This window comes from Lepidochelys kempii, chromosome 2 (assembly GCF_965140285.1).
Source record: "Lepidochelys kempii isolate rLepKem1 chromosome 2, rLepKem1.hap1, whole genome shotgun sequence".
NCBI lineage: Eukaryota > Metazoa > Chordata > Testudines > Cheloniidae > Lepidochelys > Lepidochelys kempii.
In genome coordinates, this window is record NC_136381.1 from 270,588,464 (window position 1) to 270,615,478 (window position 27,015).

The 27,015-nt window shown below is 47.0% G+C and overlaps 1 protein-coding gene across 6 annotated transcripts in view; it reads right to left on the reverse strand.

Moving 5' to 3' along the window:
* LOC144930143 (uncharacterized) overlaps positions 1-27,015 on the reverse strand; it is a 129,452-nt gene that overhangs the window by 95,773 nt on the left and 6,664 nt on the right. For 2 of the 6 annotated variants that reach the window (XM_078851241.1, XM_078851237.1), the window contains exons 2-4: positions 14,264-14,350; positions 8,244-8,609; positions 1,081-1,212 (exon numbers count right to left, since the gene is read on the reverse strand). In XM_078851241.1, coding sequence (XP_078707367.1) covers positions 1,081-1,177 — 97 coding nt within the window. In that variant the 5' untranslated portion in view covers positions 1,178-1,212; positions 8,244-8,609; positions 14,264-14,350. Of the gene's footprint in view, positions 1-1,080; positions 1,213-8,243; positions 9,630-14,263; positions 14,351-14,432; positions 14,565-27,015 lie in introns of those variants that run through there. The other 4 variants (XM_078851242.1, XM_078851239.1, XM_078851238.1 and 1 more) reach the window with 4 other exon arrangements.

Consider the following 27,015-nt stretch of genomic DNA (forward strand, 5'->3'; position numbering starts at 1 on the left):
ATACCTCTCAGAGATGGCCCTGGTGCACTTATTCCTGCCTCAATGCAGGTAGCTGGACTAGGTGTCCCCTTAAGGGCCCTTCCAGCCCTAAATTTCTATGATTCAGTGATGTCTGGTGGGGTGAGTTCCTCATGCTAATTATGTTGCTTTAAAATGTATTTCCTTTATCGAGTTTAAACTAGTTGTATTTTAATTTTGAGTGTCCCCTTGTTATCTTTCTATGAGAGAGTAAATAGGTACTTCCTATTTACCTTCTCTAGCCCTTTCCTATTTACCTTCTCTAGCCCATTCATTCTTCTGTATCCCTGTTTCACCTCCAGCTTATTCTTGTCTCTATATGAAATATTTTGTTTTGTCTTTTCCTGTGAAATTCTCCCCAGGTTTCTAGTCATTTTTATCATCATTGTCCAAACTGCCTCGATTTCTGTGATACCCTCTTTGTGATGGGACGGCCAGCACGGAGCACACATTCCAGGGGAGCGTGGCCCGTTGATTTATATAATGCCATTGGAATAGGTCTGGTGGCATTTTCCATGCTGTTCCTCGGGCACCCGAGCACCCTGTTCACGGCTTGGCCTGCCACTGGACACAGAGTGGGTGTTTTCACTGAGCTGTCCACAGCGATGCCAGGCCTTTTCCGGGAGCGGGGGACAGTTCATATGGGTCACAGTGATGCGTGTGAATAGCTGAAGTGTTTCCTTCTAATGGGTCCCCTCATGCCCCGAAGATCTGTGTGTAGAGAGGACCCTTCTCACCGGGACCTCACCCCTCCCATGTGGAAATGGGGGGATGAGCCAGCTCGGGGGCACTGTCCCCCTTTCCTAGGCCGACTGCCATGCGGGTGGGGCTGCAGAGATATCGCAGTGGCAGGGGAGTGGATGGAAAGTTTCTCCTTTCTCCTAGTGCAGCCAGTGCTGTAAGGAGGGTCAGCAGGACAGTACCCGGGCAGGTTTGGATGCCCTTTGTTTTTTCCCCAACTCAAATCCCAAACCCAAATGTTCCTAAAAGAAACAGGTGCCAAATGCTTCTTTTTTCTGAAACGCTAAGTTGGGCCCCGGGCTCCCCCCGGGTGACAATTACCTGGGATGAGGGAGTCACTGCGGCAGTCGTACAGCATCCCCAGCTGGAAAGGGCGGCCCAGAGCCGGCATCGCAATGGTGTCATCTGATCCGGCCATTGTTCCACACCCAGATGCTCTCTCCTCTGTCTGACCTGCAAGAAAGAACTGGGGTTACACTTAAGTTTCTGGGGAGCAGATTTAGAATCGAGTCACTGGCTTCAGTCTTCAGAGCTTTTTCTGAACATTGCCCTGGAAAGGAAATTTCTGAGAGTGAGCCGGTATCATCTCAGTAACACTTGCACAGGTGCAACATATTTGGGCCTCAGCACCTGCTTCTGGATGTTGGGGTCAACTCATGAATATGCAATTTGTAATAAGACGTTAACATGAAATGTTGGGTTAGAAATTGAATAGTAAAACTGAACCAAAGGCCTTGAGTTTTCAACCTGGCCGAAGTAACCTCTCTCTGAACTTTCTCCTAGCCAGAAAACCGAGTCCTGTGCCTACAAAACCGTGCCTTGAGTCTGTCTGTTATTCGGTCTTTTGGAAAAGACAGAGCTGTGAAAGAAAGACGGATCTTCTAGTCTCCACAGGGGACAGGAGAGGAAGAAAGTCACTCACAGATTTACCTCTCCCTTTTCTCGCCTCAGATTATGAATTCTCAGTTTTACATTTCAAAAGAATTGTTCCTTTTAGCAAGAATGGGAAATAATTATAATTTGATGCAATTTATGTCCTGATAGGGGGCTAAGCTGCAGCCCAGGAAGCCATAAATTCCTGCTGCCCAATGGCTAAGACAACACTGGCAACAGCTCTTACTGAACACAAGCCAGAGCTTCCCTCTAAATAAAACCATACACCTTGCAGGCAGTGATGAGCTGCCAAAATCTTAACAACGGGTTCCCTCCTCACCCCACGAGGGGGTTGTTGCCCACCCCCGCCTCCCGGGACTCCTGCCCCGTCCAACCCCCCCACACGTTCCTTGACGCCCCGCCCCCCAGGACCCCTGCCCCATCCATCCCCCTCCCCCGTTCCCTGACTGCCCCTAGAACCGGGCAGGAGGGTCTTGTGGGCCACCGTAGTGGGTGCCCACCCCGCCCCTAAGAGCCAGAGGCACCTGCCGGGGGGTGAGGTGGGGAGTCCCGGCGGTGCTTACCTGGGGCAGCTCCCAGGAAGCATCCAGCAGGTCCCTCTGGCTCCTAGGGGTGGGGGAGCATAGCTGGGGGGGAGCAGGGGGAGCGGCCGCTCCCCCCACTGATCACATCAAAAGTGGTGCCTTAGGCACCGACTCCCTGGGTGCTCCAGGGCTGGAGCACCCACGGGGAGAATTTGGTGGGTGCAGAGCACCCACCAGGAGCTCCCCACCCCACGCCCGGCCCCAGCTCACCTCCGTTCCGCCTCCTCCCCCGAACCCACCGCCCCGCTCTGCTTCTTCGCACCCCAGCCCTGGCTTCCCGTGAATCAGCTCTTCGGCGGGAAGCTGGGGAGGGCTGAGAAGCAGGCGGTGGCTTCCCGCTCAGGCCGAGGGTGGCGGAGGTGAGCTGGGGCGGGGAGCGGTTCCCCTGCACCCCCCCCACCCCGGGTTACCTGCTGCGGTGTGGGTGGCCCTCCTTGCACCCCCCTGGCTTCCCACGCGAACGGCTGATTCCCGGGTAGCCTGGGGGAGGGGGGGCGGACAAGCAGAGCAGGGCGGCGCGTTCAGGGGCGGAGGCAGAGCGGAGGTGAGCTGGGGTTGGGGGGGGGGGGCGGGGAGCTGCCGGTGGGTGCTCTGCACCCACCAAATTTTCCCTGTGGATGCTCCAGGGCTGGAGCACCCATGGAGTCGGCGCCTAAGGTGCCACTCTTGGCCGGTTAAATTTAGAAGCCCTGTTAGAACTGGTTCTCCCCCGCGGAACAACCGGTTCTAAAAGGGCTTCTAAATTTAACAACTGGTTCTAGTGAACCGGTGTGAACTGGCTCCAACTCACCACTGCTTGCAGGCCTTGCACCGTGGAATAGAGCAGGAACATCTGCCAATAGATATAGCATAAGGAAATCTCCCTCTCCGAGACCATTCCCAGAGGAGAGTTAAAGGGAACGGCTCCATTTCATGTCTCTTACCTACACTTACAGAACCGCAAGCCACCCACCAACTGTCTTCCTGTTACACGTTTACCCCAGAATCCATCACACCAGCCTCCTCTTGATATGTGCCCTACAGAGGGTTGTTTTAAAGTTTAATCTCAGCGAATGTATGAACTCAGGCCTTGTCCACATGGGGGTACGTTGGCACTGAGTTGACGCACACTAGTAGCTGCGCACTACGTAAGCCATACTCCTAGCATGCGCACGGGACAGCTGTGCCCTCTTTCCAAAATGCCGTACCCCACAATTGTAGCTGAGAGATTTCAAATGATGTAGGAAATTATTTGTCTAGTATTAGGAATTGTCACTGATTTATATTTAGCAGGATGGAAATATAATTGTCCTATTGTTCCTAGAACAAACCATAGCTTAATAGTATCAACTAATTGTACTTCTTAATACTCGTATATAAGCTAACATAGGACTGGAAGGGACCTCCCGGGTTGAGTCCAGTCCTCTGATACAGTAGGCAGCCTGTCATATTGTCCTGTTCATAAATTTACCAAGCTCCTTCTTAAAACTAGCTCATTACTCCTAATGGGAGGCTGTTCTACAACCTCACTCCTCTGGTGGTTAGCAACCTCCTTCTAATTTCCAGCATGAATATACTCATGGCCATTTGTTCTTGTACCAACATTGTCATTTAGTTTAAATAGTTCTGCTCCCTCCCTGGTGCTTACCCTGCTGATGTATTTCTAGAGAGCAATCCTAACCCCACTCAGCCTTCATTACCCGAGGCGAAACAAGCAAAGTGCTTTTAGTCTTCTCTAGTAAGATAGGCCCTCCTTTCCTGTGATGATCCTAGCAGCCCTTCTCTGCACCTGTCCCAGTTTGAATTCATATTTCTTAAGCATGGGTGTCCAGACTTGCACACAGGATTCCAGCTGAGGTCTCACCTGTGCCTTGTACAATGGCATTAATACTTCTCTTTCTCTACAGGAAATACCTTGCCTGATACATCCTAGGATCACATTTGCCTCTTTCACGGCCACATCACATTGGTGACTCCTGGTCATCCTGGGATTTACGAATACAGACGGGACTTTACCTTCATCATTTCCAGCTGATGGGCCCCCAGCTTATAGCAGAAATTCTTTTTAGTAACCCCTAAATGCACAGCCTTGCACTTTGTACTATTGAATTTCATCCCATTTCTATTACTGCAGTCCTCCAGGTTATCTGATTTTTCCTGTATGATATTTTTATCTTCCTCTGTAGCAATGAGGCATTCCAAATTGTATCATCCACACATTTCATTAGCAAACTCCTTCTTTTTGGGCCAGGGTCATTAATGAGAGTTCTAAATAAACATTTTCCCAGTATTCAGAGTAACAGCCGTGTTAGTCTGTATTCGCAAAAAGAAAAGGAGTACTTGTGGCACCTTAGAGACTAACCAATTTATTTGAGCATGAGCTTTCGTGAGCTACAGCTCACTTCATCGGATGCATACCGTGGAAACTGCAGCAGACTTTATATACACACAGAGAATATGAAACAATACCTCCTCCCACCCCACTGTCCTGCTGGTAATAGCTTATTCCCAGTACTGATCCTTGAGGAACTCTGCTAGTAACCTGCCTCCAGCCCAACAGTTCCCCTTTCAGCACAACCTGCTGTTGTCTCCACTTTAGCCAGATGATATTTTTCCCCTCAACAAACCCATAGGCAAGCTCTGGGCTCTGAAGGGAGGCCAGAAGTTCCATGGGGAGAGAACTATAATGATTTCCTATGTAATTAACCACTTGGACCAAATTCCTGAGTTCTGTAATGCCAGGCTCTAGTACTGGTGGAATCCTTTCGAGGCAAAAAGAAGTCTAACTTAACTTCCATGGGAATATTGCCAAATATTCTGTTCCAAATAACTGAAAGACAAACTGTGAATAAGGCCAAGGAACCAGAAAACTTACTGCTGTAAGTATCTTAGAAATCTAAAATCCTTTCCATGCTAGCAAACAAGAACAGGTTCTTAGAACTGCGAGATATCGGTTTTGCAGTAGCACCTAAAATGCTGTTAGAATCCTAGAATATCCGGGTTGGAAGGGCCCTCAGGAGGTCATCTAGTCCAACCCCCTGCTCAAAGCAGGACCAACGCCCAACTAAATCATCCCAGGCAGGGCTTTGTCAAGCCTGACCTTACAAACCTCTAAGGAAGGAGATTCCACCCCCTCCCTAGGGAACCCATTCCAGTGCGTCACTTCTGTAACTAGCACTGTATTTCTGCACCAATACTGTTGTATGCTTATGCTTTAAGGCTGATTTAACCATTCCTCAAGCCTACTAGTTAAAGTTAGTTGTTATCCAAATGCTTATAATTTCACCTTTTTATGTGCTATCTGCTTTAAACTGCGCCTTGTGTTATTTTACCTGCAGGGGACAGAAGGGTGTTAGAGCATTACTAGACTTCTGCCTTTCATTCTGCCTTTCAAATGAACTCAGGTTTAAACTGCATTAAAGGCCTACTTTCTGTACCTCCATTTCCCTCACACCTTCTTTGCCACTGCTCTTGCCTGTGTGTGTGTGTGTGTGAGTGAACGAGTGACAGGTAATCTCCATTTCACCTTCCTGTTCACAACCTGCTGCTCATGCTGTGAGTGACGAGAGAGACAAGAATAACCTCTCATAATTTTCACATCACTTCAACATTAGATTACCTGTGTATGTGTTCCAGTCTTGAAACGCCTCTTTCTAGATTTATCCTGATTACCCCTGTTCCACACTAGCAGAACTAACTCCAAAGAGACAGAGTGAAATTTTACCAATCAAATGCTGTTTGCCTTCTATTTCAAGAGGAACCTCAGGCTCTGACTGAAATTTATTTGTCTAACCCAAGCTCTGAGAGCGAGTTGCATCTCTAATGTGTATTAAACATTAGCATTGAGTTTATGGTGGTCACAATTTGAAAATGTGTTATCTTGAGTCTCGCAATCAGTTTTGAAAGCATTCCAAATGAGTTACCACTTGGCCTTAAAGCTTGGTTGGTTTAATGGAGCCAAGATTGGTTTGCCTTCCTGTTTTATGGACTTCCTCTGCTCAGTTTAAAGATTTTAGTATAACTCAACTATATATATAACTGTATTCGCAAAATGAAAAGGAGGACTTGTGGCACCTTAGAGACTAACCAATTTATTTGAGCATAAACTTTCGTGAGCTACAGCTCACTTCATCGGATGCATTTCTGTGTTGTTCTGTCAGTGTAGTCCCCATTTCCCTATTGTTTGTCCGTATAATCTCTGTCTGGTTTTGGGATTGTTCCTGTCTGCTGTATAATTAATTTTGCTGGGTGTAAACTAATTAAGGTGGTGGGATCTAATTGGTTACATAATCATGTTACAATATGTTAGGATTGGTTAGTTACATTTCAGTAAAATGATTGGTTAAGGTATAGCTAAGCGGAACTCAAGTTTTACTGTATAGTCTGCAGTCAGTCAGGAAGTGAGGGGGCGGAAATGGGAACAGGGAATGGGGGTGGGGAAATTGGAATCATGTTTGGCTAAAGCGGGAAATGGGAACAGGGACACAGGTAAGGCTCTGTGTTGCCAGAGCTGGGAAGGGGGACACTGAGGAAGGAAACTGGAATCATGCTTGCTGGAAGTTCACCCTAATAAACATCGAATTGTTTGCACCTTTGGACTTCGGGGATTGCTGCTCTCTGTTCATACGAGAAGGACCAGGGAAGTGAGTGGGTGAAGGAATAAGCCTCCTAACGGGCGCCCCCAATTGGGGTGCCCCAGAAAAATGGGTGTCCCTACCTGCTCTGCCCTACCCCCTCCATCACCGCCCATTGCTGCAGCCAGGGAGCAGGGTCAGGATGGGGGGAATCGCAAGCCCCTGCACCCTGACCGAGGTCCCTGTTGGGAGTGCCGGGCAGGCGGAGCGGGGTAAGCTCCCACGCCCTCACCCAGCTCCCTAACAGAAGCAGCGGGCAGGCAGAATGGGACAAGCCCCCATGCCCTGACCCCATTCCCTGGCTGGAGGGCCAGGCAGGCGGACAGAGCTGGGAAAGCCCCCGACCATGCTGTGCAGCTGGAGCGCCAGGTGGGCAGGCAGAGTGGGGCAAGCTGGGGCCGGAGCAGAGCTGGGGCTGGGGCTGGATGCTAAGCGGGTGGGCTGTGGCCCACCCGTGGCTACGTTCCTGCTTTGTGTGTTTTGGGGTGCTGGGTATAGGGGGTGTGGTGGGGGGGGCTGGTAGTGGGGGAGGTCGATGTGTGTCAGGTCACTGGGCGGGGGGCTCTGTGTGGGGCGCTGTGCAGTTGTGGTAGTGGGGCTCTGCAGGGGAGCTGGGCAGTGGGGGAGCTGTGGGGGAGCTGTGGGGGGCACTGGGCACAGGGGTCTGTGGGTGGAAGGTGCTGGGCAGGGGGTGGTGTGCAGGGTGCTGGGCAGTTGTGGTGGGGAATCTGTGAGGGATCTCTGTGATGGGTTCCCCGGGGTGCAATCTGGAACTGGGGTGTCGCTACGTCCTCTGTCCCACCAGTCTGGGCTCCCTCGCGCTGTGTGATGCTGTGACAAGCTACAACCCTCTGGCAGGTCCTGCACTTATAGGACATTCACAGGCAGGGACACACCCCACTGAGTTACATGAATGCTTTGGCCAGCCACTCATGAACCAACAATAGAGAGACTCCAGCCAATTCCCCCCAGGTCCCCAGCCTTGCATCCCAGAGCTGTACCATCTTGCCCTGGGCAGAAGCCTGAGCAGTGTAAGTTTATTACCCAATCTGCCACTCTGAGCAGATTTCCCAAGCACTCAACCAAAACACACTGGTTTAGGTAAAGTATAAACCAGATTTATTACCTACAGAAAGATTGTAAGTGATTATAAGTAATAAGCATCCAGATCATTGGTTACCTAAGCCCTGGTCTACACTAGGAATTTAGGTCGAATTTAGCAGCATTAAATTGATGTAAACCCGCACCCGTCCACATGATGAAGCCCTTTTTTTTGACATAAAGGGCTCTTAAAATCTATTTCCTTCAATCAGGGTTAGGGTTAGGGATTTCCTTCAAATTTGCAATCTGAGTTCTATAAACAAGACAGGATTTGAATCGAGCAGTTTCTCACCTTGATAAATGGAACAAACAGGTTACAGATCTTCAGTACACAGGTTGGAATCCTCCTTTCTAGCCTGGGATCCCCGTCCAAAGCCTTTATCCACCAGACGTCCTTCCAGGTGTTGAGCTGTGGGGGAGTGAGGCTAAGTCACAATGTCACTTCTCCTCTTTTATAGCTTCTTCCAGCTTGCTGGATATGTCTATGCTGGTGACGTGGCTCAAGCAGTCGCCATTGGCTACATGCTCCCTCTGAGAAGTCTTCACTGTACACCAATTCTGTGCCAGTCCTTGTGGGTGTGGATTCCCTTTAATGAGCCATGAGCGTGTCTGACTTCCTTCTTGTTGCACCTGAAAGGCTGGTTGTAGGTGTGTCTAACTGCACAACACATTTCAGTAACATACACACACAGCGAAACTTCATAACTTCCCGTACAATGATAGCACATACCGTCCAACGGGATACTAATGTTCAACATATCAAGACGTTTAGCATGATACCTCACAAGGCATGCTTTGCACAAAACAGATCCTAATTAGATGACAGTGGGGAATATGCGGGTTCCACGGTGCTGCTTTCAGGCAGAGACTGCCACAGTCTCTGGGTGGAGGGGTGCTGGGCATAGCAGGGCTGGGGGGCACTGGGCAGGGTTCTCAGTGGGGGTGGTGCCGTGCCCTGGGCCTGTGGGCGGGGGGTGCTGGGCAGGGGTGGTGCTGTGCGGAGCCCTGTGCAGTTGTGGTGGGGGGATCTGTGGGGGTCTCTGGGTGGAGGGCTGCTGGGCATGGGAGCAGGGGTGCTGGATGGGGGTGTGGGGAAGGTGGCACAGGCCCACCCCCGGGGGGAAAGAGTGCGCTGTCAGTGCAGGGCCGGACGTGCCAGTATGCACCTGGCGGCTGCCAGTCTGTAAACGCTGCCCTTGCACTGGGCTGGGCATCGTGTGCCGGCGATGCCCTTCCGCCGTGTACAGTGGTTACACCGGACAGTCTCTACGCAAAAGACTAAATGGACACAAATCTGACATCAGGAATCATAACATTCAAAAACCAGTGGGAGAACACTTCCATCTCTTTGGTCACTCGATTACAGACCTAAAAGTGACAATTCTTCAATAAAAAAACTTCAAAAACGGACTCCAGCGAGAGACTGCTGAATTGGAATTAATTTGCAAACTGGATACAATTAACTTAGGCTTGAATAAAGACTGGGAGTGGATGGGTCATTACACAAAGTAAAACTATTCCCCCCTCCCCCCACACTGTTCCTCACACATTCTTGTCAACTGTTGGAAATGGCCCACCTTGATTATCACTACAAAAGGTTTCCTTCCCCCCCACTCTCCTGCTGGTAATAGCTCATCTTAAGTGATCACTCTTGTTACAGTGTGTATGCAAAAAGAAAAGGAGGACTTGTGGCACCTTAGAGACTAACCAATTTATTTGAGCATAAGCTTTTGTGAGCTACAGCTCACTTCATTGGATGCTGTATTTTCCACTGAATGCATCCAATGAAGTGAGCTGTAGCTCATGAAAGCTTATGCTCAAATAAATTGCTTAGTCTCTAAGGTGCCACAAGTCCTCCTTTTCTTTTTCCCAAATTATATGTGCTCCCAATCCCATTGCAGCTCAGGTGGTAACCAATCAACACAAAGCACCACTCAATTCCAGATAATCCCTCAAGATGCAGTAACACAATACAAAGAACCGAATAATTATGTGGCCTGCAGTTACAACAAAGTTGTATCAGGTACTAGAATACTCCCACGCAACTATTTGTCCCAGACAGTCAATCACTGATCTGAGTTTATGTGATGGGGTCTTTATCCTATCAAGGTGGTGGTGGGAGGGGGAGGGGGACTTGTAGCCTATAGGTGTAGGTATTTGCTAGGTAAGGTCTAGGGATAAGTTAAGGCACTAATGCAATGAGCCTACCAGCCTCAAGGGCTGGAAGACAATAGTTTAGCTAAGCTAATCAAGGCATAGGGCCCCAAAAGCCTTAGCATAAGCAACTAACCAGTAAGTGACCCTATATCATAAGTTATCATAAGGTAGCAATGGCCCAAGATAGCCCAAGACAGAATGCTGTAATCGCCAAGTCTGACTAAACTGCTGCCAGGTTACCACAAGATGCCAGCTGAAATCAGCGTTATATATTTTAGGTTAGGAACACCAGCAGATGTCCAACCACAAGAATGTCACAGTAACTAATTGACATAAATAAGCTTGAGGTAAAAGGCCTAATAAGCTATGGGAGAAGGGCATCCCGACATCAGTAGGGTGCGGAAATACAGCTAAGGAAAAGGGGCTGCAACCCCTACAGACTATGCACTAAGCATAGCGAGCATCAGCATAACCCTTTACAAAAGTTGTCTCCTGGCCTGCATGCCTTGGGAGGTGCCAACCACTGGTGGTGATGACGATGGTGAGGATACTGACTAACACTCTCTCTGCCTCCTTTGCTGGGCGGGAGGGTTTGAATTTTTATTGATTGTTCCAGTAAAACTATTGCAGAGTCCAAAGGTTTTTCTGAAGTGTGCACATCAGGGTTCCGAAATCAATAGTAATGCCAACAGCTCTGGACCTGGTTGTGGGACTAGACCCAGTCAAAGCACAGAGTGTTAAATGAGAATTCTTTAGTAATTAATATAATTAAAACACAATCAGTAGATCAGGCACCCAAACGGGGACCCCAAGGCATGCAAGGGGAGATCCCCTTCCTGTGGCCAAAAGCCCAGGATGGATTCAGCTCCCCTTAGAAAAATCGGAGATAAAAACAATTTGGACTTCTCAGTTGGAGACCAGATACAGTGATAACCCTGCAGCTTTTTGGAATATGAGAATTCCTCTTTTGCTTTGCTTTTGTTCCTCTTTTTTGTTTCTCGCCTGTTTACTATATTCCTTCTGATTTGATCTTGCTGGACCAACTCTGTGATTAATTCTTGTGGGGCAATAGTAATCTATTATTGACGGGTTGTTTTGCTATTTGTAATTCCACAAGAAGGAAATTAGCCTTGGTTAAGATATACACGCGTTAAAGGGAGATTTGTGATTTGAATTATGACTTATAGGTATTAATTGTAGTAACGGTACCCTCTTTAGGTCCAGTTTGGAGAGGGAAAGACTGCCGTTCCCCTCCTCTGCAGGGGGGACCAAAAGTCAATTCTTTTGGAGACTATAAGGAATTGTATGAAGCACATAAAACCAGGTAATAGGTAAGGGGTTACCAGCCCGGCAGGTAGTTTGACAGGATCTATTTCACAGGAACCCTGGTTGATTTGCATGAATTACATCACCCTTCTCTAATCCATCACATAGTGTGCCAAAGTCTAAAAGGCAATGAGTTGCTAGCTGTCAAGACAAGGAACAGACGTCTTTCCTAGGAAAGATCATAAAGATTCACTAAATAAAGAACTAGAGACGGGTGATGTAATTCATGCAAATCAACCTGGGTTCATGGGAAACAGATCCTGTCAAACTAATTTGATATCTTTTTTTTTGAGATTACAAGTTTGGTTGATAAAGGTAATAGCACTGATGCAATATACTTAGACTTCTGTGAAGTGTTTTACTTGGTACCGTACACCAGCTTGATTAAAAAACTAGACTGATATAAAATGAACATGACACACTAAATAGATTAAAAAATGGCTAATTGATAAATTTCACAATGAAAGTGTAAGTGGGGAATTGTCATCAAGCAGGCCTCTTACAGTGGGATCCCGCACAGGTCGTTCTTGGCCCTACATTATTTAACTTCTTTATTAATGCCCCAGAAGAAAACCTGGAAGAGAAATGGATCTGGCCAAGTTCCCAGCAGACCATGCCAGGGTGAGTTTGAATATGGCTCTAGCGGTTTTTGTGTTCAAGTATATTAAGGGGCATGAAGCAGGTTTCATACAAATAGAACAAAGCTGAGCTATTTTTGATCATCCTAACCCATGGGCCTTGATGTTAAATGTAGAAGTGGTAAAGAAAAAGGCCACCCAGGAACGGAGAGACCAGATGCATTCCTTAACTGAGACACATCTGGCCCTCACCCATGAAAGATGGGACTTAGAGAGAAAATTGGAAAAAAGTAAGCTGGAGATGAGGCTTCTGGTGTGGAGCAGCCAAAGCTACACCCCAACTCACCTAGCTCTAAGGACAAGTCCAAGTTCAGCTGAAGCAGTGTGTTGTGCGTCCTGGGGCTCAAGTCCATGGTAACACAAAGTAATGGTCAAATGAATAATTATCAAAGGTCCAAAAGAAGGAACCTCAGTTTATCAGAAGATAATGGGAGTTTAGTTACCCATTGGTCCTAGAGGCCTTGTAACTATGTAGTTTATAACCCATAATAGGAGATATCCTGGAACCTACTAGGCCAGTGATCACTCCTGGGTCATCTTTGGTGAGGTCTCATCTGAAGTACTGTGTCCAGTTTTGGACCCCCACACTACAAGAAGGATGTGGAAAAATTGGAAAACGTCCAGCGGAGGACAACAAAAATTATTAGGGGACTGGAACACATGAGTTATGAGGAGAGGCTGAGGGAACTGGGATTGTTTAGTTTGCGGAAGAGAAGAATGAGGGGGGATTTGATAGCTGCTTTCAACTACCTGAAAGGAGGTTCCAAAGAGGATGGATCTAGACTCTTCTCAGTGGTAGCAGATGACAGATGTGGGGACCTGCATGAAAGACCCCCTAAGCTTATTCTTACCAGCTTAGGTTAAAAACTTCCCCAAGGTACAAACTTTGCTTTGTCCTTGAACCGTATGCTGCCACCACCAAGCATCTTAAACAAAGACCAGGGAAAGAGCCCACTTGGAGACGCCTTCCCCCAAAATATCCCCCCAAGCCTTACACCCCCTTTCCTGGGGAAGGCTTGATAAGAATCCTCACCAATTTGTACAGGTGAACACAGACCCAAACCCTTGGATCTTAAGAACAATGAAAAAGCAATCAGGTTCTTAAAAGAAGAATGTTAATTAAAGAAAAGGTAAAAGAATCACCTCTGTAAAATCAGGATGGTAAATACCTTACAGGGTAATCCGATTCCAAACATAGAGAATCCCTCTTGGCAACACCTTAAGTTACCAAAAGACACACGGACAGGAATATCCATTCCTGGTCTGTGTTCACCTGTACCAATTGGTGAGGATTCTTATCAAGCCTTCCCCAGGAAAGGGGGTGTAGGGTTTGGGGGGATATTTTGGGGCAAAGACATCTCCAAGTGGGCTATTTCCCTGGTCTTTGTTTAAGATGCTTGGTGGTGGCAACATACGGTTCAAGGACAAAGCAAAGTTTGTACCTTGGGGAAGTTTTTAACCTAAGCTGGTAAGAATAAGCTTAGGGGGTCTTTCATGCAGGTCCCCACATCTGTACCCTAGAGTTCAGAGTGGGGAAGGAACCTTGACAGAAGTCTTGGTCGAGGGTCTAGATGATCTCTCATCCATTCCAGTGCATATGCTAATCATCCAGCTCTGTGGAGACCATTTGCTCCCTTTCTACATCAACCGGGCAGCTATTACCACAGATAAATGGGCCCTAGAAGTAATTCAATTGAGCTACACCTTCGCTTTCCTGTCTATACCCTCTATCCACTCCACGTCCCCATCCCTCTTCAGGGACCCCCTCACAAACACTTGTTATGCCAAGAGGTAGTTCATCTCCTCCAATTGGGGGCAGTGGAATCTGTCTCTGTACAACATGGGGGAAGGGTTTTTACTCCCACTATTTTTTAACACAAAAGAAAAGCAGGGGGTGTCAACCAACAACTAAACAAGTTTGCGAGGAAGCAAAGATTCAGGATGGTCACTTTAACAATAATAGCGGTGCTGGAGGAGGAAGACTGGTTTCAGCCCTCGACCCGCAAGATGTTTATTTTCACTTTATGATACATCCTGCCCACAGGTGGTTTCTGAAATTTACTTTGGTCACAGATCACTATCAGTACAAGGTACCACCTTTTGGCCTGTCAGCAGCACCCCATGTTCTCTCCAGGATCCTCACCGGTCAATGGCACACCTGAGAAAGCAAGGCATCATAATTTTTCCTTACCTGGACACCTGTCTCCTGAAGGCGCACACCCAGTCTGAAGCTGTGCGCTCCGTGCAAATGGCGAAACACAGTTTCCAAAACCTCGGCCTACAAATAAACACAAAGAAATCAACAATAGAACTGACTCAACAATTGGGAATCATCGGCGCATACCACAGCTCCAACTCACCCAGTCCTTAAACCAAACTATTCTCTTATCAGAGTTTTTCGTTTCCCTTCAGTCGCTTATACGGATAGCAGGTATGTAACTGCTGACACCTTCTGCTGTGTGGTGTCAGCAGCAACAAGGCCAAGCACAATATTCAGGAGTCACTCTTAACATTGCAGAACAGAACCTGCTCGACCCCCTAACCCACTAATTTGGGAAAACTCTGGATGCCTTTAGGAGAGAATACTTCCCCACTCGCAGCCGCTGCACCTGTGTATAACAAAAGAAAAATTTTATTACAAGGGAGGGGGAACCAGCATTAATATGAATTCAAGAGCATGAAAACATAATTAAAGACCGCCTGAGAGTGCGTCAGGCAGTATCCGTTGACTCAGATTCCCACCTTGCAGTGTGACAGTCTAACAGATAAATGTCCCGATAGTCATTACGGTAGAACAAAGGAACACTCAATGTAATACAAAGCTACAGATTAAAATGATAAAAAATACTTTCTGCATACTACTCATAATTAATCTGTGGATCTCACTGTCCCAAGTTCAGGCACGCTGACGGGGGGCGGAGGGTCAAAGGGGCCAATTGCCCAGGGGCCCACGTGATTTAAAAGGGCCCGGGGTCCCCCAGCCACCGCCGCTGGCAGCACAGCAGGCTTAGGCAGGCTTCCTGCCCTCCCTCGCTCTGCACTGCTCCCAGAAGCGGCAGACCCTGTCCCTGCGGCCCCGGGGGAGGGGGGAAGAGGTCTCCACATGCTTCCCCCACCCCCAGCACTGACTCCACAGCTCCCATTGGCCAGGAACTGCAGCCAATGCGAACTGCGGGGGTGGTGCCTGTGGGCAGTGGCGTGCAGAGACCCTCTGGCTCCCCCGCCTAGGAGGCGCTGCCTGTGGGGTGTGCCAGTCACTTTCAGGAGCCGCCCGAGGTAAGTGCCACCCACCTCATCCCCTCCTTCAACCCAACCCCCTGCCCCAGCCAGGAACCAGCACCTTGCACCCAAACTCCCACCCAGATCCTGCACCCGCACCCACTTCCTGCACCCCAACCCCCTGCCCCAGCCTAGTGAAAGTGAGTGAGGGTGGGGGAGAGTGAGTGATAGAGAGGGGATAGAGTGAGCAGGGGGTGGGGCCTCGGAGAAGAGGAGGGACAGGGGCATGGCCTCAGGGAAGGGGCAGGGCAAGGTCTTTGGGTTTGCATGATTAGAAAGTTGGCAACCCTACCGGGCGGGAATGTCAAAGTCATGTCTGTGCCAGAAGAGCACACCCAGCAGTGCAGCCGGCAGCTCGCTGGGCACCAACCAGCGCAGGTGCAGCGCTGCTCATATGTCGGCCGGACCGCGTCTTCCTGATCCCAAAGGACCTGCCACACAACACAGCTCAATATACAAATTAGATCTTACCAAAAATCACGCTGTTGCCAATATCCTTTAGTATCTAAAATCTAAAGGTTTATTCATAAAAAGAAAGAAACATAGATGAGAGTTAAAATTGGTTAGAGAAATCAAACATATACAACAATTGCAAAGTTCTTGGTTCAGGCTTGTAGCAGTGGTGGAATAAACTGCTCGCTCAAATCCGTACTCTGGATTACATGCCAGCTTGGCTGGGTCATTCAGTCCTTTGTTCAGAGCTTCAGTTTATAGCAAAGTTCCTCCAGAGGTCAGAAGCAGGATTGAAGACATAACGGAGGGATTTCCAGGGCCTTTTATATCCTCTGCCCTGTGGAAGGACACCCCTTTGTTCTGTGGAAAACTACAGCAGCAAGATGGAGCCTGGAGTCACATGGGCAAGACACATGTCCTTGCCTGACTCAGTTCTTTACAGGCAGACACCATTATTCACTTGCTACTTTGAACGTTCCCAGGAAGGCTCATCGGATGTGGTTTAGCATGTCCCAAGGTTCACTGTCAGTTAAATATTTCTTGATGAGCCACTTAATTTGAATAGCCCCTTCTCAATAAGCTGGCCAAATGCTTCACTGGTACTACTCAGAATCAAACGCATTGAAATACAAGTACATAGCCAATACTCACAACTTCAAATACAAAAATGAAACATGCATAAAAATAGCACAATCATAACGAGCAAATTACAACCTTTTTATAGACACCTTACTTGACAATCTTGCAACTGTACAATAGTGGTGGCTGCAATGATCTATATGGTGATATTTTAATCAGATAACGTCACACAGCATCACTGGTTTTCTGTTAAATTTGATCTTTCGACAAAGATTTTATGTACAGCTGCGAACGGAAAATATCTTCTGTCAGCAAGTGCAGCTCTGTGATACAGCTCCAACCCAAACCACCCAGATTAACCACTGACTAAAACCTAGCAAATTAATACACAAACAACATTCTCAGGAAACAATTAAGGTGGCCACTGCTTAACATACCTGACTCAAATATGTAAAAGCAAAGAAATGAAAAGTTAAGCCATTTTCCTTGATAACCGCTGCTCCCACACCCACAGAGAAACACAGGCCTGCTGATGGGGCAGGCAACAGGGGCAATTGCCCAGGGGCCTGGGTGGTATAAAAGGCCTGCGGACTCCTGGCCACCACTGTTGCCGCCGGCAGTGCAGCCAGGCTAAAGCAGGCTTCCTGCCTGCCCTTGCTGTACTCCACTCCCGGAAGCAGCCGGTGGCAGGACATGTCCCTGCAGCCCCGGGGTGGGGGGGGCCTCTGTGCACTGCCCCCACCCTGAGTACTGACTCTGCAGCTCCCATTGGCTGGTGCCTATAGGCAGTGTGCGTGGAGACCCCCTGTCCCCGCTGCCTAGGAACTGCTGTGAGAGGGGTGTGCCAGTCACTTTCAGGAGCCACCTGAGTTAAGCACTGAGCCCCTGACCCCCTCCGGCACACCTACCCCCTGCCACAGCCCAGAGCCAGCACCAAACCTGCCTCCCAGAGCCTGCCCCCTGCCCCCTCTCCTGCACCCAAAGCCCCTGCCCCAGCCTCATGAAAGTGAGTGTGGGGGGGTGAGCAATGGAGGGAGGGAGAATTGAGTGAGTGTGTGGGGGGGGGGGCTTGGAAAAGGGGCAAGAAAGGGGCCTAGCCTCAGGGAAGGGGCGGGGAAAGGGTCTTTGAGTTTGTGCGATTAGACAGTTGGCAACACTACCAGGTGGGCATGTGGAAGCCCCGGCCGTATCAGAAGAGAGCAGAACGGCAGCCAGCAGCTCGCTGGGCACTGGCTAGCACAGGTGCGGCACTGCCCAAATGTCAGGAGGACTGCATCCATGCGGGCGCCTCTTGTGAGTATATGGCAGCCCATAGACTGTTCTGCTGCAGGGCCCGGAGTTGCTGTTGGCAGGTCCTGGAGAAACATCTCCCTCCACTTTACCATATGTCACAGATTACAAACCATAACCTTAGTTCTGACTCACTAGAAATCCCAGCCTTCCATCTCCTTTAAAAAACTACCCACTGCAGACAACTACAGCAAACATCCCTGACTCAGAGTGTTGGCCGGGCGCAGTTTGGCAAAGGTTTGTGCAGATGAAAGGGGCGAGGAGAACAGAGTTACGGCTGTGGTGTGTGCTCAGGGATCCACAGTGGTTGGTGGAGCAGTAAAGTCTGCGCCTTTGGTGGAAGAGTCGAGGGTATGTCCATTTCGGTGTCGTGAATTTTAATTTCCTTGATTTTTGTGTTTTCTGTCAGGTGAGTTCTGTGTGTGGAGAACATGACTCTGTGTCCACCTCCATGCCTGGGTGATCTATATCCCTCCCAATATCCTACGCGCTTACCAGGGTCTCTCTGTCTCCCCCACACCACACGTCATCCCACCTATAGCAGGACCCTTCTGTATCCTCCAGCCATGTCTCTCTCCACCAAAGCCAGAGATATAGGGCAGCTGAGGAGTTGTTAGGGAACAGGTAACCTTTGGTCTCATACTGAGCTGGAGCACTGGCCCAAGGACAGGACCCATTCCACAGCAGATTTCTTACCTTTGGACTAGATGAATAGTAAATAATTTCATGAGCGTATCTAAATAATTGTATCTCAATAAATCAGGAGTTTGAACTCCAAATCACAGAGTTCCTGGAAGGGAGTGGAGAGACATTGCCCTGCTGGCAGCTGCAAACAGCAGGCAATGTACAGAATTACTGGCTTTGAAAGACATTATTGTGTCTTTTATCTTTAGTTTTATTTTCAGGTTTACCTCTGTACACTTCCTCACTAGGAGTCTCACAGGTGTTGCTCACATCCTTCTCTTTTAGATATGCTGCAGAAAAGGTGCTTAATGATTGACTTGATTTCTATTTCACAGCCATATTCCCAGAAGAGTTTATTGATTTATCCGCAGTTCTGCAGAAAAGGACCTAGGGGTGACAGTGGATGAGAAGCTGGATATGAGTCAACAGTGTGCCCTTGTTGCCAAAAAGGCCAATGGCCTTTTTGGGATGTATAAGTAGGGGCATAGCCAGCAGATTGAGGGACGTGATCGTTCCCCTCTATTCAACATTGGTGAGGCCTCATCTGGAGTACTATGTCCAGATTTGGGCCCCACACTACAAGAAGGATGTGGAAAAATTGGAAAGAGTCCAGCGGAGGGCAACAAAAATGATTAGGGGACTGGAACACATGAGTTATGAGGAGAGGCTGAGGGAACTGGGATTGTTTAGTCTGCGGAAGAGAAGAATGAGGGGGGATTTGATAGCTGCTTTCAACTACCTGAAAGGGGGTTCCAAAGAGGATGGATCTAGACTCTTCTCAGTGGTAGCTGATGACAGAACAAGGAGTAATGGTCTCAAGTTGCAGTGTGTGAGGTTTAGATTGGATATTAGGAAAAACTTTTTCACTAGGAGGGTGGTGAAACACTGGAATGCGTTACCTAGGGAGGTGGTGGAATCTCCTTCCTTAGATATTTTTAAGGTCAGGCTTGACAAAGCCCTGGCTGGGATGATTTAGTTGGCGATTGGTCCTACTTTCGGCAGGGGGTTAGACTAGATGACCTCCTGAGGTCCCTTTGAACTCTGATATTCTATGATTCTATGATTTACCAGTAACATTGTCGGTGAGATTGTGAGTGTTGGTGATGGAACTGACACTGTGTCTAGTGAACCCCCCCTTGTAGGTGGTTGTCTGGCCCTGTCCACCCTCTTGTGTCTGTGGTGATCTGCCCTGGTCTGCCCTTTCTTGTTTCTCTTCCAGGCCCTGTTGCAGAGACTCTGTACACTTGTTTATCCAATCGTCCTCCTTATAGGGGCTGACTTTTTCAGACAATAACTCAGAAGTAAAACCTCAGAGTCCTGAAAATCTGTCCCAAGTCATGGCTCTTACTCCAGAGAGTGGTGAGCCAAAGGGTTCCTTTATCAAGTCCTTTTCTTTCTTTCTTTCGTTCTTTCTTTCTTTCTTTTTACAGGCTGTAGCCCATAGACCTAGCTTTCAGGTATTTTATGTAGCAGCAACACAAGTAACCTACAGACCTACATCATGTAAGATATTTAGCTTGAGCAGATATATAAGGCTTTGGGTAGCTGAAGTGAGCTACCCAACAGTGACCCTGAGTTACCGGGGAATTGGGAATATTATGTTTAGGGGAGTTTTGTATAAAATTGTAATAGGCAACTCCAGGAATATGTACTTATACCAGCTTTTGGATAGTTTAGGATAGGAACATCCAAAGATGCATAATCACAATCTTCCATTGGACACAAATTGACATAGATGATCATAAGTTGAGACCATTAATATACTGTCCTGTAGGATAAGGACATCCCAACATCATGAGTGTGAGGAAGTCAGTTATGCACAAAGGAGGCTGCACATGTATGTGAATACTCATGGCAGTCGCAAGGCTCTATAATAGGCCAAACCTCCATGGATGGAAGCTTTGAGAAGTTGACCACTGGACTCACTTGGCATGCCAGAAGCCGGGTAGGACTTTGGTTGCCAGGGGAAAGTCAAGTGCAATGTGGATGAGGCTGATGGGGAATTTAATCCCCTGTTTTCAGGCCCACCATCACACTTCCTTCCTCTCCAAAAAAGCATGTGTCCTCGCTTCCAGCGCTAGTTCATATGGAAGTTTTGGGGCCAGCAGGGAGCTCTGTATTTTCGCTGTGGCCTCAGGTATCCCCTTAGCTCTGGTCAGTTATGGGTTCATCTCCCCTCCTCAGGGTTGGTTGTGTGGTGTGGTGACCCCGCCTCATCATAAGACTTTATTCCCTTTGCTAAGGCCACATCTGTATTTTGAAATGCTGTTGGCAAGGGCTGGAACTGGTGTGACACTTAACGGGAGAAGCTCCTGCCCTCATGTGAATTTGGGCCCTCTGATTGGCTTCACCCTCCACTTGTCCACCTCCTGGTATACAGTAACCAATCAGAGCTGCAACAGGCAGAGCTCACTCCCATTTCCCTTCCCTTAGAAACCCAAAGCCGTTCTCACTGTAGGGGCTGGGGAATCAGAGACCCTAGCAGTTCAGGGAGGCTCCTGCTTTTCCCCTCTGGTGAGCATCAGCACAGGACGTTGCATCTGCTTCTTCTTCCTCCACCCCAGAGCAGCACCCAGCCGGGGAAACATCCATATTCCCTGCTGCAGAAGTGGACAGGGGCACCATTTCAGATTTTGGTGGGGAGGGGCAACTTTAAGCATAATTCCAGGGGCTATTTAGGCACCTGAAAACTAGATTTTTGGCAGATAGTGTTGCAATTAGCTGAAAGGAGCACTATCTAATTCCTATATAGAATAAAGAACATTAAAAAAATATTAAACCCACTCAGCTCTACTACTAATATATTCTAACATGTTCTGACATCTTGTGGCCAGTCACTTAAGGGACACTGGTTAGGTTTAAAATTGTAATGCATATTCTTACTTTGTTACTAACTCTGTGGAGGTGAGGCCTCATCTGGAGTACTGTGTCCAGTTTTGGGCCCCACACTACAAGAAGGATGTGGAAAAATTGGAGAGAGTCCCGTGAAGGGCAACAAAAATGATTAGGGGGCTGGGGCACATGGCTTATGAGGAGAGGCTGAGGGAACTGGGATTGTTTAGTCTGCAGAAGAGAAGAGTGAGGGGGATTTGATAGCTGCTTTCAACTACCTGAAAGGGGGTTCCAAAGAGGATGGATCTAGACTCTTCTCAGTGGTAGCAGATGAGAGGACATGGAGTAATGGTCTCAAGTTGCAGTGGGGGAGGGTTAGGTTGGATATTAGGAAAAACTTTTTCACTAGAAGGGTGGTGAAACACTGGAATGCGTTACCTAGGGAAGTGGTGGAATCTCCTTCCTTAGAAGTTTTTAAGGTCAAGCTTGACAAAGCCCTGGCTGGGATGATTTAATTGGGGATCAGTCCTGCTTTGAGCAGGGGGTTGGACTAGATGACCTCCTGAGGTCCCTTCCAACCCTGATATTCTATGATTCTATGATCTATGAGAGACAGACCACGTGAGGACTCCTGGGTTCTATCTCAGCTCGTAGTGGGGAATGGGGTTGTGATAAATGAAGTGTGTGTGTGTGTGTGTGGGTAGCTACCTTTGATGGACACCCAGCCAGCTACAGGTAAAGCAACCAGAGAACAGCTACCAAGAGGGATTTTACAGCTAACTGGCTGTCTGTATGTCCATCAAAGGGAGCTCCCCCCCCCCCCTCCACACACACACACTTCATTTATCATGGGGGTCTAGTGGGTTACAGTGGGGGACAGACACAGCTGGGTTTTGTATAAGAACATCTGACTGGCCATATGGGGTCAGACCAATGGTCAATCTAGCCAAGTACCCTGTCTCCAACAGTAGCCAATATCAGGTACTTCAGAGGGAATGGACAAAATAGGCAATCTTCAAGTGATTCATCCCCTGGCACCCACTCCCAGCTTCTGACAAACAGAGATTAGGGATACCCAGAGCATGGGGTTGCATTCCTGCCCATCCTGGCTAATAGCCATTGATGGACCTACCCTCCATGAACTTATCTAGTTCTTCTTTTAACCCTGTTATAGTTTTGGCCTTCACAACATCCCCTGGCAAAGAGGACCACAGGCTGCATGTGAAGAAATACTTTCTTTAGTTTGTTTTAAATCAGCTGCCTATTAATTTCATTGGGTGACCCTTAGTTCTTGTGTTCTGTAAAGGAGTAAATAACACTTCCTTATTCAGTTTTTTCCACACCATCCATGATTGTATAGACCTCCATCATATCCTATTTAGTCATCTCGTTTTGAAGCGGAAAAGTCCTAGTTTTTTTAATCTCTCCTCAAATGGAAGTTGTTCCATAACCATAATAATTTCTGTTGCCCATCTCTTTTTGAAATCCAATATATATACATATATTTGATGGGGCGACCATGTCTGCATGCAGTATTCAGAATGTGGGTGTCCCAGGGTTTATATAGAGGCACTATGATATTTTCTGTCTTATTATCCTTCTTTTTCCTAATGATTCCCAAAACTCCGACAGTTTTTTTTTACTGCTACTGGTAATTGAGCAGATGTTTTCAGAGAACTACCCACAATGACTGCAAGGTCTCTTTCTTGACAGGTAACAGCTAATTTAGACCCCATTATTTTGTATGTAGAGTTGGGATTATATTTTGCTGTGTACATTACTTTGCATTTATCAATATTGAATTTCATCTTGTTGCCCATTTTGTTGCCCACTCACCCAATTTTGTGAGATCCCTTTGTAGCTCTTTGTAGTCAGATTTGGACTTAACTATCTTGAGTAATTCTGTATCATCTGCAAATTTTGCCACCTCACTATTTACTCCATTTTCCAGATCATTTATGAATATGTTGAATATGACTGGGCCCAGTACAGACCTCTGGGGGACACCACTACCTCTCTCCATTCTGAAAATTGACCATTTATTCCTCCCTTTGTTTCCTATCTTTTAACTGGAGGAATGCTTGGCAATACCTTCAGGATCATCTAATGATCCTTTATTAATTCAATGACAAACTTTTGTTATCGTAATCACCCTGCCACAGTTTATAAATAAACTCCCTGCCCCAGGAGCTGAAGCTGGGAGGAGCACAGAACTCATCACACATCACACTCAAGCTGTGTTGCAGTTAGGAGCTCCATCTGTGGCTAGGTCATGGGCTGTGAGCATACCTTCAGTAGGAAACTCAGGGTGGGAGAGCCCCCCAGTACCTTCCCAAATTGGCATCCCTGGAAGTAGGCTTCTCGGAGTAATCTCTGATGTGAATGTTCCACTGCTCAACACCCATCATCCCTCTCTGCCATGTACCTCAGCCCAAGCTGATGGTTGGAATGTGTGAGAAAGTGGGGTGGGTTAGGGTTCGTATGTGCAACATTGTGTTAAAATGAAGTAAATGTTTCCCAAGGAAATGTTTTTCTGTTAGCACGTGTAAAGATCCATGTATCAGAGGTGAGTGTGCCACAGAGAGGAGATTTGAGATAGAATCATAGAATCATAGAATATCAGGGCTGGAAGGGACCCCAGAAGGTCATCTAGTCCAACCCCCTGCTCGAAGCAGGACCAATTCCCAGTTAAATCATCCCAGCCAGGGCTTTGTCAAGCCTGACCTTAAAAACCTCTAAGGAAGGAGATTCTACCACCTCCCTAGGTAACTCATTCCAGTGTTTCACCACCCTCTTAGTGAAAAAGTTTTTCCTAATATCCAATCTAAACCTCCCCCACTGCAACTTGAGACCATTACTCCTCATTCTGTCATCTGCTACCATTGAGAACAGTCTAGAGCCATCCTCCTTGGAACCCCCTTTCAGGTAGTTGAAAGCAGCTATCAAATCCCCCCTCATTCTTCTCTTCTGCAGGCTAAACAATCCCAGTTCCCTCAGCCTCTCCTCATAAGTCATGTGTTCCAGTCCCCTAATCATTTTTGTTGCCCTTCGCTGGACTCTCTCCAATTTATCCACATCCTTCTTGTAGTGTGGGGCCCAAAACTGGACACAGTACTCCAGATGAGGCCTCACCAATGTCGAATAGAGGGGAACGATCACGTCCCTCGATCTGCTCGCTATGCCCCTACTTATACATCCCAAAATGCCATTGGCCTTCTTGGCAACAAGGGCACACTGCTGACTCATATCCAGCTTCTCGTCCACTGTCACCCCTAGGTCCTTTTCCACAGAACTGCTGCCTAGCCATTCGGTCCCTAGTCTGTAGCTGTGCATTGGGTTCTTCCATCCTAAGTGCAGGACCCTGCACTTATCCTTATTGAACCTCATCAGATTCCTTTTGGCCCAATCCTCCAATTGGTCTAGGTCCTTCTGTATCCTATCCCTCCCCTCCAGCGTATCTACCACTCCTCCCAGTTTAGTAGATACTAGAAAAGTGTACATGTACTTCCCCACAGGTTCTTGTGTGGGAGTTTGTTTTGTTTTTAGAACTAAATATTTGACATTGGGTGCAGTCAAGTCCATTAGGTAAAGGAGAAAAAAAGATGGGTTTATTTTTATTAGTATTATTATGTATGACACAAGGATATGTCATTACAGGTAGAGAATTTTAGAAGTATCTAGAGAGGGAGAAACGTTACCAGAGGGCTTGTCTACACACTAACTTGCACTGAAATAACTAAATCTGTTTTCATGTACCCCTTTTGTTATTTCAGAGCAAGTCTATGTGGACACTTATTTCCATTTAGTTTGACAGTATTTAAATAGGCACTTTTATTCTGAAATAGCAGAGCCCACACAGCGTTGGATTGAAATAAGAAAAGATTTTAATTAAACCCAATTTAATTACTTCTGAGCAAGACAGTGTGTGTCAGGACAGCACTTAATTGCATATGATAAAAATAAATCTCTTCTTTCAGTGCAGCCTTAATAGAAGTTGTTTGATTTAATTACACATCAGGTTCAGGATCATCTCACAGTCAACCTGTTTTATCGAGGAAGTTTCTTGTAAATCAAGAAACCTCTCCTGGGAAGAGCACCTGTACAATATAAGACAAATGAATCATTTACCAAGTTTTCTCAAGAAGAAGGCAGTAGCTAAAGCAGATAAGATTCCTACATTAGAAAAAAGAGCAGGAGTACTTGTGGCACCTTAGAGACTAACCAATTTATTGGAGCATAAGCTTTCATGGGCTAAAACCCACTTCATCAGATGCATGCAGTGGAAAATATAGTAGGAAGATATAGATATACACAGAGAACATGAAACAATGGGTGTTACCATACAGACTGTAACGAAGGTGAGCTATTACCAGCAGGAGAGAAAAAAAAAAGTGATAATCAAGATGGGCCATTTCCCATGAAACCCATTGTTTCATGTTCTCTGTGTGTATATATATATATCTTCCTACTGTACTTTCCACTGCATGCATCCGATGAAGTGGGTTTTAGCTCACAAAAGCTCATGCTCACATAAATTTGTTAGTCTCTAAGGTGCCACAAGTACTCCTGTTCTTTTTGTGGATACAGACTAACACGGCTGCTACTCTGAAAAGTACATTAGAAAGGTTAACACGAAAGTAAAACTAAACATAACAAAATAAATGAGTCATCTCAAGATAACAAACTTTATAATCTGCTATGTGCCCTTAGCAGAGACAATCTCTCCAACACCCTCTAAAAACTCCCTCAGTTATCATTCAAACTTACTGCTAGTTTAGCTTCTTTAGATTTGATCAGTAACCTTGTGCTTATTGAATGTTTGCCTTTCTCCAAATATAAATGCTGGATAAGAGATTTCCCACCCTTAGGCACATGGTACATGCGCATAATTGAGGTTGCAATTATGGCCAGGAGAAAGGTTCAGGAAAAAAAATCTGTTTGAATTGACTTGATGAAATATATAGTACTTGAAAGAGAAGGAAAAACAGTCAAAGAATTTGACATGTAAAGTACTAAATAAGGCTGTCATCTTAACAAAATCCCTTCTTCTCTTTCCCTTTGCAGAGAGTTTTAGAATGAACACCGCCTCTGCTCCAATTTGGAAGTCTTTTAGATGGTATCAAAGATGGTAATTGTTCTTTGGGGGAACAGAGAAGAATTTGGAGATGTGCTGGAGCCGTTGTTATTGTTGCTGGCGTTAAGTCCAATGTGGTTTCATCCTGGGAGGGGTGGTGATGTCATCTGAGCCCCTACCTCTGGCCCAATCTGGTTAGGACATCTCTCAGGCTTAGGATAAAGAAGTTCCAGGGTTCCAAAGGACAATGGGCATGGCAGCCATGATGGCGAAGTTCACTCCAGTAGCCAATCTTTCTCCCCAAAGTTTCGTTAGTTAAGGATCCACAAAGGGAGCGGTGTGTGGACTAGCCCATCCCCTCATTACTAATTTTTTAACTAGTAGGCCTAGTTTCCAGCACTCCAGTTTTGGTTCATTGATTTCTGGCCCCTCACTCTTCTTGTTTACCTGGCATGATCTTAGCACAATCTTTTGTTTGGACTACTTCAGTTTGTCTCTCTTTCCTTCTTTTTCCCATCAACATTTGTGAATTTACACTCACTTCTTACAGTTGAACTCACAATAAGGGTAAATTTGTAGGCACAGTGATCACAAGAGACACCTATTGAGTCCCGTTAGTGTTGTTGTAGTAAAGGAAATTGTAGTAATTCTGTTGTACAAATTAATGGTACACTCTACCATTGAAATCTAGATTGTTGTATGCAGTGTAGTTGTGGCCCAAGTCACTCCCAGGATATGAGAGATACCTTGTC